Below are 12,054 nucleotides of genomic sequence, written 5' to 3' on the forward strand. Positions count from 1 at the left end.
CACACTAAAAAAAAAAAAAAAAGAAAACCAAAAGGGAAGAAAACACTCATTTTTCTCAAGCTGAAAGACTTTAAGAACAGAAGTAAGCCTCAAATTGCAACACTGAAGGAGTCTATGGGCAAAGTACTGAATGATGCAGGAAGTATAAAAATATGATTGAAGGAATACACAGAGTCAGTGTACCAAAAAGAATTAGTCGACCCTGAGCTACTTCAGGAAATAGCATAGGATCAACAACCAATAGAATGGAAGGAAGAAGTCTAAATTGCACTGAAGGCATTGGCAAAAAAATAAGATAGAGCTGATGGAATAACAACTGAAGTATTTCAGGTCATAGATGCAATCCTGGATATTCTTACCAGCATCTGTCAACAAACATGGAAGACAACTACCTCATCAATTAACTAGAAGAAATTCATTGCCATTCTCATGAAGAGTGATCTAACAGACTTTGGAAATTATCAAACAATATCAGTAATGTCAATGCAAGTAAAATCTTGCTGAAGATCATATTAAAAACAGCTGGGACAGTATAGCGAAACTGCCAGAAATTCAGGCTAGATTCAGAAAAGGCTGTGGTAGAAGAGTATTGTTGCTGATGTCAAATGGATCCTGGCTGAAAGAAGATAATACCAAAAGGATGTTTACTTGTGTGTTGTTGATTACGCAGAGGCCTTTGATTATGTGAATCATAAACAAGTATGGATAACATAGAAAAGAAGAAGAATCCCAGAACACTTAATTGTGCTCATATGAGACCAAGAAGCAGTTGTCTGAACAGAACAAGGGAACACTGCATGATTTAAACCCAGGAAAGGTATGTGTCTTGGTTGTATCATTTCTCCATATCTATTCAATATGTATGCTGAAGAAATCATTCAAGAAGCAGGACTACATGAAGAATGTGGCATCAGAAATGAAGGAAGATTCAATAACAAGATGACACAACCTTGCTTACAGAAAATGAAGAAGACCTGAAGAACTTACAGTGGAAGATCAAAGACTATAGTTTCCAAAATGGGTTCTATCTCAACAACTGGTCCAATAGACAGTATCATGATTGTTGTTGCATATCAGAGTCAGAACTGACCCATAGCTGACTCTCCAGTGGGTTTTCAGAGGCAGTAAATCACACAAGAAGAGGCTGCTTATCCTTCTCCCATGGAGTAGTTGATAGATTTGAACCCCCATCTTTGTGTAGGCAACACAATTCTTTACCTCTAAGCCATCAGAGCTCCGTATTATCATGAAACATAGAGAAAAGACTGGAGTTGTCAATTATTTTTTTGTACTTTGATCCATAATCAACACCATTGGTAGAAGCAGTTAAGAATTCAAAAGACCCTCAACAAGAAAAAGGTAAATAACCCTATCACAAAATGGGCACAGGATATGAAGACACACTTCACCAAAAAAGCCATTCAGGTGGCAAAAGCATGAAGAAACATTCAAAAATCTCCAGTTTTCAGAGAAATGTAAATAAACACAACTATGAGATTATCATTTTAGCCCAGCAACAACAGCAAGGTTCAACAGGATAGCAAACAACAAATGGTGGCAAGATTGTGAACACTCTTATTCACTGCTTAGGGGAATGTAAAATGGTACAGCCACTATGAAAGGTGGTCTGGTGCATTTTCAAAAAGTTAGAAATAGGATTACCATCTGGCCCAGCAATTCCACTATTGGGAATATACTCTAAAGAAACCAGAGTCATGACTCAGATGTATGTACATCCACGTTTACTGCTGCAGTATTCACAACAGCAAAAAGATGGCAGCAACTCAAGTGTCCATTAACAAATGAATAGATAGAAAATCTACAGCACATTCACGCAGTGAAATATTATGCAGTACTTTAAAACAATGAGCTCATACAACTTACACAACATGGGAGAGATTGGAGGACATTATGCTGAGTGAAATTTCTCAGTCACAAAAGGACTAATAACACCACTGTTATAAAATAGGACAGACATGGGGGAGGGAGCTGGGAAGAGAATGGAAAAAGAATAGATGCTATGAAGAATATGGCATCAGGATTGGAGGAAGACTCTTCAATAACCTACATTCTGCAGATGATACAACCTTGATTCCTGAAAGTAAAAAGTATTCGAAACACCTGCTTCAGAAGATCAAAGACTACAGCCTTTAATATAGATTGCACCTGAACATTAAGAAAACAAAAATTCTTACCACTGAACTGACAGGTAACATCATGATAGATGGAGAAAAGATTGAGACCATCAACAACTTCATCTTACTTGGATCCATACCCAACATCCTTGGTACCAGCAATCAGGATATCAGGAGGCATATTGCACTGGGGAAGTCTGCATGACATCAGGGACCTCTCCAAATTATTGAGGAGCAATGACATCAATATGAGGACTAAGGTGTGCCTGATTCAAGCCATGGTCTTCTCAATAAATTGCTATACCTCTGAGAAATGGACAGTGAATAAGAATGACAGAAGTTGTGGTGTTGGAGAAGAGTGCTGAATATTCTATACACAACCAAATGAACAAATAGATAAATTGTGGAGAGCATGCAGCCATAGTGCCCCTTGGAGGCAAAGATAACAAAGCTTCATCTCACGTATTTTGGGCATATTGCAAGAAAAAACTGTTCCATGGAGACATCATGCTTAGGAAGGAGGAAGGTCAACAAAAGAGAGGAAGGCCCTCAACCAGTTGGACAGACACAGTAACTGTAGCAATGGACTCAAGTGTGTCAGAGATGTTAAGAATGGCACAGAATAGGTCAAGTTTCTAATCTGTTGTTCATAGGGTCACTATGAGTTGCACTCGATTCAATGGTACCTATCAATAACCACTTCTGAAAGGTTCTGGATTGATTCTGGGAAAGGGGATGACTTTTCTACTGAGAATCTTAGTGTCTATATGATCATTTCACTTGCTTCAATTTTACTTTGTTGTTGTTATATGCTGTCCGGTTGCTTGCAACTCAAAGTGATCCTATGTACAACAGCACTGAACCTGGCGTTATCTTGAGTCAACCTCATTGTCTCTGACACACCTATCCCTATTACTCTGGTCACAATCCATCTCATCCAGGGTCTTCCTCTCTTGTGCTGTCCCTCTACCCTTTCCCTCCTTACAACATGCCCAAAGTATGTCAGACAAAGCTTCAAAATCCTTGCCTCCAAGGAGCAATCTAGTTTCACCCTCTCCAGGACGGATCTGTTTGTTCTCCTAGCAGTCCATGGTATATTCAATACTCTTCTCCAGCTCCACAACTCAAAGGCATCAATTCTTCTTCTAGAATCCTGAGTCATTGTCCAGCTCTCTGGACAATAACAGACATAATTATAAATTTATCTAAGTTTTTCAGGCAGGACAATACTGGACCCAAGTCATCAGCTCAGATTCTCTCCCATGTCCCTCACTCCTCTGGTTAATCACAGTTGAATTCAATGAAAGTTTAGGTCATTCATTTGGTAAAATTTATGAAACGTACAAGCAGTCATCAACTTAAAACAGATTCCAGTCTAACAACTCTGTTGTAAATCAGTTCTGCCATAAGTCTACTGGTTAACTTTTTTTCTACCTCTTATTATCAGTAACTTTGTAAGTTCACTTTACAGTTGTCTTTAGAGATTGGAAGCATTACATATAAACTTATTGATACATTTTAATGCATATGTACATAATTAAACCAACTTTTTTTTTTTTTTTTTTTTACAGTGAGGCTTATTAGCAAGCATTCTGTCATAACTCCACTTCTGGAATCTTTGTTCTGGGCTCAACTTGCCTACTTCCAAAATACAGCAGCACTCTGTGGTGTCAAGGAATTCGAAGTGTGTGCCTTTAGGTTGCCAGCGCAGCTTTTTACCAGCCCCTTCCCATTTATGCCTACGAGATTTTACTAAAGCGATAATTAACGCGGCAAATGGGGAGCGCTAGTATTTTAGTGGCTAGGAGTTGCGCTGTCAACCCAAAGGAACAGGGTTCACCTACTAGCTGTTGTGCGGGAGAAAGATGGGCAATCTCCTCTCGAGCAATTTACTGCTTCTGAAAACCCGCTGAAAAATCAGCTATGAGTTAGTTCCGACTCGATGGTACAGAACAAGAAAATTACAAAAAACCTACAATGCAACTCAAACTCATTACCGTGGAGTCGGAACAAACTCATGAGCTGACTCATCAGAAGGTTTCTGAAGGCTGTAAATTGCACAAAAGGAGACTGCCCTTCTTTCTCCCGCGGAGCCGCCGAGGGATTTGAATCGCCCAAGAGGGAAAAGAACTATAGCGACGAAGAAATGAAAAAACAGAGGTGGCGGGTGTTCAGTGAAATTCAAAGCTCTGATCAAAAGCTCACCTATAACGGCGTTGTTTAAGATCAATGGCATTAGCTGCTAAGAAAGGGGGAAAGCTAAGATGCTAGTATACATCTCAGGCTTTTACTGAACATTTGAGAGTTTCTGAATGACAGACAGGGTTTTCCTTCTAAGCACTCATTCAATTCCCGCCATCAACATCCCTCCTACTCCGCTCCTTCCTTTCAAACCAACGAAGGTAAAATCTCCTACAGCGCCTCCTTTCTCCTTTTTCCGAATCTTGCCGCATAATTACTCACCGTAAAGGCCGCATCTTGTTTCCTTAAAAGCTGGAAGTTTGCTGCTTTCAAGCCAGGTAGCAATAGCAGTTTTAACTCCCGCTTCAAACCAAACTCAAAGTTGTCCGCCTACCCGCTAAATTCCACCAATGATTCCCAGGCAGCCTTGCGGCCGCGCATGACACTTACAAAGAGTTAACTTGTTCCTTTTCCGCGTTAGGTCAACGCCATCAGAGTTTACGCTTTTCCTTTGCACTTTCGCCACCACACGCTATATGGGAAGACTCAATAATAGTATAAATGTATTCTTACAGTTCTAAAATTTATAAATTGTGCTGTGAGGGCTAAATGGCGTTTGGAGTGACATATTATTCATAAATTACCGGGAACAAGGAAAAGGTCTGTGCGAATCTACGCTGACGGATCTGCTGACTGTAAATGAAGTTGGAAGGTCAGCTGATGTTCCTGGTGCAGGTGCTGCTTGACAGCTCGGAGTGTGAGGATTGCTCCTGTGTTTTGGAAGTAGGCAAGGTGAGCCTAGAACCAAGGAAAAGGAAACTCTAACGGAAGGGCTGGTCTCCTTTCTTGGCTGGATTTTCTTTGTCAGAGAATCTGCCTTACCTTTCACTTACTAATTTGAGCTTCAGAGCCTCCGTACCTGATTATATGTTCGGGGTCCTACCCTCCCACTGCATTTTTGTACCAGAAACCTTCCTTGAAGGTATTTAAAACTACCACTATGACTTCAGATAGACAGTAACAGTTTCCTCTCTCCAATTTAAAAAAAATAATAATAATCCTGGAACAAGGAAACTTCTAAACTTGCTTAATCACAATAACTCTAAGTGTGACTCGAATGAAATCAGAGCTGATGGAATTTGTTTGTTGAAAGTATGGAATCCAAATGAGATTAGACCATGAATACATATTTCTGTAGACTACAAGTTCTTGCTATAATGTTTCTTTACTGACTTTGCTTTCATCACGTGTACTTAGTGAACTGTGATTTTTCTTCTCATATTTTTCTAAAGAATTTATTTTAGTGAGTGCTATCAGAAACCTGGACAATGACTAGGAATGATAGAATTGATGCCTTTGAGCTGTGGTGTTGGAGAAGAGTATTGAATATACCACGGACTGTTAGGAGAATAAACAGGTTCATCCTGGAGAGGATGAAGCCAGGCTACTCCTTGGAGGCAAGGATTCTGAAGCTTCTTCTGACATACTGTGGATATCTTGCAAGGAGGGATCAGTTCTTGGAGAGAGAGGGACGTCATGATTGGGAGGGTGGAAGGACAGCACAAGAGAGGAAGAGTCTCGGTGAAATGGATTGATTCTGTGATCGGGGTAATGGGGGTAGGTGTGTCAGAAGCAATAAGATTGGCACAGGACAGAGCAGGGTTCAGAGCTGTTGTACATAGGGTTGCTATGAGTCGCAGGTGACTCGATGGCATAGAACAATAACAACATGTGCAATCGATCAGAACCAACTCATAACTGACTCACTAGCGTGTTTTCAGAGGCAGTAAATTGCACGAGAGAGGAGTACCTGTTTTTCTCCCTCAGAGCAGCCGGTACATTCAAAACTTTTAACCTTTGAGTTCACAGTGCAGCTCTTAATTACTGTGCCACCAGAGTTCCATTCGTATTGTACTACTAACTTCCATTTATTGATCATCATGTTTGTTAGGTGCTTTTTTTATTATTTGACTAATCTTTGTAATAGTCTTGCCACTTAAATCTCTAATTGCCAGTTGTTCACAAGTAAATGGCAGAATTGGAATTTAAACTACTGTATTTAATATTATACAACCAAAGGCCTATTTTCTTACTGTTATCTATACATCAATATACTGCCTTCATCCAGCAAATATTTGTCTGAAGTCTTTGTGGACCATTTCAGGGATGTAGTTCACAGGATGCTCACAGCCCGGTGAGGATACGATAAAAATGAAGCGAGAAATGTAAACAAGAATTAAGTCACTGAGGATGTAGTATGCCGTGATAGGGTGTCTGGGCGAAGAGACAGTGCTAGGAAAACTTAATGGAAATTCTAAGAGGAGGAATAGGAAGAGTTGGTCCTTTTTTTGCAAGAAAATAATTTTGTATAGTCCAGAGAAGAGATAATGAGGCCACCAGAGTCATTGGGATTATAAAAATTCTGTCATTTTCTCTTCCTTATTGGCAGCTCATAGCCGAATAATAAGCAATCCAGAGCTTTCTAATTTAGTCCTTCATATTCATCCAGATTCCTTTTTTACCATGTATATGTTGTATTTAAAAGTAAAATAGTATTTTTTGCATTTATATACTTATATATTTTCATATGTTTTATATCTTCTGTATCCAAAAGAAAAATTTAGCCATTTCTTTTGTGATTAGGCAAAGCCTTTATTCTCCACCAGCACTTATCCATTTGCATTAGGAAGTACATTTTGTAAAGTGCAAAAGGTTATTGAAGCTGTCAATTATTTAATCTTCCTTGGATCAACATCAACACGCTTGGAAATAGCAGTCAGAAAATCAGGAGATGTATTGCATTTGGCAAGTCTCCTGCCAGGGACGTCTCCAAAATGCTGAAGAGCATTGAAGTCAGTTTGAAGACTAAAATGTACCTGACTCATGCCATAGTCTTCTCAATTACCTGCCACACATAACAGAGCTGTGCAATGAAGGATGCAAGAAGAAGAATTGATGCCTCTAAGTTGTGGTATGGAGAAGAGTACTGAATATCCCATGGACTGCCAAAAGAACACACAGATATGTCTTGGAAAGAGTGCAGCCATACTGCTCTAGGGGGGCAAAAATGGTGATGCTTCATCTTTCAGACATTGGGAGTATCATGCTTGGAAAAATGGAGGTTCAGCAAAGGAGATGAAGACCCCCAACAAAATGAATTGACACAGTGATTTTAACAGTTGTTTGTTGGTTTTATGTGCCATCGAGTAGCTTGTGACTCATAGCGACCCTATGTACAACAGCCCTAAACTCTGCTCTGTCCTGTGCCAATCACACTGTCTCTGACACCCCTATCCCTATTACTCCAGTCACTGAATCAATCCATCTCATAGAGGGCCTTCCCCTCCTGCACTGTCCCTCCACCCTCCCAAGCATGATGTCCTTCTCCAAGGACTGGTCTCTCCTCACAACATGTCCAAAGTATATTAGACGGAGCCTCAGAATCCTTGCCTCCAAGGAGCCACCCAGTTTAACCCTTTCCAGGATGAATCTGTTTGTTTTCCTAGCAGTCCATGGTACTCTCAATACTCCTCCAGCTCCACAGCTCAAAGGCATCACTTCTCCTTCTATCCTCCTTAGTCATTATCCAACCCTCTTATGCATAACAAGTGATTGCAAAGACCATGGCCTGTATCAGACGCACCTTAGTCTCCAGGGAGACACCATTGCTCTTCAGTACTTTGGAGAGGTCCCTAACAGCAGGCTTTCCCATGGCAATGCACCTTTTAATTTCCCAGCTACTGGTGCCAAGAGTGTTGACTGTGGAGCCGAGGAAACTAAAGCTGTGAGCAATCTCAATTTCTTCACCATCCATCCTGATGCTGCCAATTGGTTCAGTGGTGAGAATCTTTGTCTTCTTGACGTTGAGCCTCAATCCATATTGGAGGCTGCAGTCCTTGACCCTCTGCAGCAGGTACTTCAGGTTCCTCCTCAGTTTCAGCAAGCAGGGTTGTGTCATCTGCATAATGCAGATTGTTGATAGATCTTCCACCAATCCTGATGCCACATTTCTCCTCATAGAGCCCAGCCTCCCGGATAATCTGTTCTGCATACAGGTTGAAAAGGTATGGAGATAGGACACATCCCTGGCGTATGCCCTTCCCAGCTTTGAACCATGCAGTGTTCCCTTGCTCTGTTCTGATGACTGCCTCCTGGTCGAAGTATAGGTTTCTAGTATGTCAGAGATGATAAAGATGATACAAGAAAGGGCAGGTTTCAGGTTGGCACTTTGTAGGGACCTTCACAGCAAGCACCTAATAACAACAATAGCATAGAACCTGATAAATTTTTACATAATGCCTATATCCATGTAACCCCAACTAGATTGATACATAAAACATTTCTAGAACTTCCTTAAAGTTGCTAAAACCACTTCCCTATCAATATTCCCAACCCCTGTGGTGAATCCTGTTCTAATTTCTATCACAATCAGTTAATTTCCCTCACCTCCCCACCCATCAAATTGTACAACTCAATGATTAATCCCCCCCTCCTCCTGCACATCTACATCCCTCTGCTTCCAGCCTCTCCCTACCCTTCCTGGATCCTTATACTCATTCTACAATAATGGTTTTATACAATATTTATCCTTGTGGGGCTGAGGGAGTTCACTCAGCATAAGGTTCTCCAGTCCCTCCCAAGTTAGGTAATAATTTACAAAGTTATTATTTACAAAAGTTATAATTTACAAAGTTGTGTGGCTGCTGCATAATATTCCACTGTGTGAATGTACCATAATTTCTCAATCCATTCTTTTGTGGTTGGACATTTGGGCTGTTTCCATGTTCTTGCGATGGTGAATAATGCTGCTATAAACATTGATGTCCAAATCTGAGTTTGTACCTCAGTTGGTTAACTGATATTCGACAAAGAAATCAAAGCTATCAAATGGGAAATGGCAACCTCTTCAAAAAATGGTGCTGGCAAACTGGACAGCTGCCTGCAGAAAGGTGAAACAGGATCCACATCTTGCAACAGACACAAAAATCAACTCAAGGTGCAATGCTCTTTTGTGTGTCAGGAAGTGTGAGGATGGCACAGGAGAGAACAGGGTTCAGATCTTTTGTTTATAGGGTTGATATAAGTCGTACTCAATGGCACTTAACAACAAGTTCATTTTTTAAAGTTGCTGCACAATATTCAACATGTGACTAAACCATAACTTACCATTCTTCTATTGAAAATCACTTGAGTTGCTTCCAGTTTTTTACTTTTATGAATAAACCGGCAAAGAATAATTTTCTAAGCGTGTTTGTTATATGTGTGTGTTTTATAACAACTGCACATTTTATGCTATCTCTATCCACTTCTTAAATGACATGCCTCTGGAAACTCTATGAACTTTGATAAATATTGATAGTTGTAGAGTAGCTTCAGGCCTTTTTTTCATAGGGTCGCTATGAGTCGTGCTCTACTCGAAGGCAATCAACAACAATATTTTATGCTATATGTATAGATAGATGAATAGATAGATACAGCAGCATAATTTATATGTATCTTATATTGTTTAAAAATAGTACAAATATATAGAAATGGAACATCAAAAGAACTATAGAAGAATATTGTAGACCATTATATTCTATCTATTGATTGTTGTTGTTTGATGTAATTGAGTCAAGTATACTCATAGCAAACCTATGAACAACAAATTCATTGAGGGTCTTCCTTTCTTTTACTGACCCTTCACCTTTCCAAGCGTGATATGCCCCTCCAAGGAATAGCCTCTCCTAGCAACATGCCCAAAATATGAGATGAAGCTTTGCCATCCTTGCCTCAAAGGAATGTTCTGGCTACACTTTCTCCAAGATATATGTTTTTACTTTTGGCATTCTGTGGAATATTTAGTACTGTTTTCCAACATAGCAACTCAAAGGCATCAATTCTTCTTCTGTTATCCTTATTTACTATCAGATACATAGCAAGTGATGGAAAAGTCCATGGCTTGAATCAGGTGTACTTTAGTCAAACTGACATCATTGCATCTTAGTAATTTAAGAAGTCCCTGACAGAAGACTTGCACAGTGCAATACATCTCCTGATCTCCTGAATGCTGGTATCAAGGATGTTGATTGTGGATCCAAGTAAGATGAAATTGTTGACAATTTCAATATTTTCTCCATCTGTCATGATGTTGGCTTATTTATCCAATGGTGAGGATTTTTGCCTGCTTCATGTTGAGAGGCAGTTAGTATTGAAGGCTGTACTCTGATCTTCTGCAAAAAAGCATTTCACGTCCTCTTCACTTTTAGTAAGCAAAGTTGTGTCATCTTCATAACACAGGTTGTTGATGAATCTTCCTCTAATCCTAATGCCACATTCTTCTTCATAGAGTTCAGCTTCTCAAATTATTTGTTCAGCATACAGATTGAATAGGTATAGAGAAAGGTTACAACCCTGATGCACACATTGCCTTGTTTTAAACCATGAAGTGTTCCCTTACTCTGTTCAGGCAACAGCTGCTTGCTTTAGGTACAGGTTTCGTATGAGCATAATTAAATGTTCTGAGACTCTCATTCTTCTCACTGTGAGCCACAATTTGTTATGATCCACATAGTCAAATGCCTTTGTATAGTCAATAAAACACAAATAGACATTCGTTTGATACTCTGTGCTTTCAATCAAGATCCATATGACATCAGCAATGATATCCCTGGTGCCATGGCTTCTTTTTTTTCTTCTTCTTTTTTTTTTAAATTCTATTAGTTTTAATGAACATTTACAGGGATTTTGGGTTTTCATTCCTTCACTGCTGCACTATTCTCTCTACCCTCCTCCCCAGTTTGTTCTTCTTCCCCCGCCATCCGAATGTCTGTTTTAATTGTCCGATTGCCATAGTGCTTATCAAAGTCAGTTCTGGTTAATCTCCTTTGTCAGTGTGTCCTTTGCCATTCCCTATCACTCCTCCCTGAGAGAGACTTCACCCTGATTCATAAGGAAAAGGGGATGGCGTATTCTCTTAGCTACTTCCTGCTGAAAAGGGACGCTGTGGGTTTCAGGGTGAAGATCTTCTCTCACTACTCTAAAGGGCCCCTTTGGCAGTAGGAAACACATAGACTATTATGGAGATTGATTTTGGAATTTAGATGCACTGTTATTAATTGTGCTTAGCCGTACATGTTCATATCCTTGAAGATGTATCATGGGGGTGTTGCAACCTAGAAGACACAAATTTAACTAACAAGTTATAAGTACATGAGTCAAAAATTATGGAAAAGTAAAAGAAAAGATTCTTTCATTGTTTTACAAACCCTCCCCCAGGTCCCCTCCACCATATAGCCATCACTCTAGACTCCTGTGATGACAGAAATACCTAGTCACATATCTCTTTTAAACAGTTTTCTCCCTCCTCTGTTTCAGTGCAGTATACATTATTGAACCCATCTTACTCAGTCTCTCCCCAACCCCAAGGTTAGTCCGTGGCTTCTTTTAAACCCAGTGTGAACATCTGCTTGTTCTCTGTCAATGTCCTATTCTAACTTTTTGGGAGATTGTCAGCAATATTTTGTGTGTATGTGCTATTAATATTATTTGATAATTTTCCTATTCTGTTGGATCACCTTTCTTGGGAATGGGAACAAATAAGGCTGTCTCTCAGTCAGTCAGGCAAGTAGCAGTTCTCCCAATTTCCTGGCACATTCAGGTCTGTATCTGTTAATTGCAATATGTCAAGTAGTATCACAGTGATTCTTGGGGCCTTGTCTTTTGCCAGTACTTTCAGTGCAATTCAACTTCTGGTGGT

At 39.9% G+C, this 12,054-nt stretch overlaps 1 protein-coding gene across 1 annotated transcript in view; it reads right to left on the reverse strand.

Annotated features, from left to right (window-relative positions):
- RAD51AP1 (RAD51 associated protein 1) overlaps positions 1-4,757 on the reverse strand; it is a 39,872-nt gene extending 35,115 nt beyond the window's left edge. The window contains exon 1 of the mRNA XM_006891367.1: positions 4,711-4,757. Coding sequence (XP_006891429.1) covers positions 4,711-4,757 — 47 coding nt within the window. The remainder of the gene's footprint in view (positions 1-4,710) is intronic.
- Between the last annotated feature and the right edge of the window lie 7,297 nt (positions 4,758-12,054).

The sequence above is a fragment of the Elephantulus edwardii genome, unplaced genomic scaffold (assembly GCF_000299155.1).
Source record: "Elephantulus edwardii isolate Elephantulus edwardi_28Jun2011 unplaced genomic scaffold, EleEdw1.0 scaffold00096, whole genome shotgun sequence".
Lineage (NCBI taxonomy): Eukaryota > Metazoa > Chordata > Mammalia > Macroscelidea > Macroscelididae > Elephantulus > Elephantulus edwardii.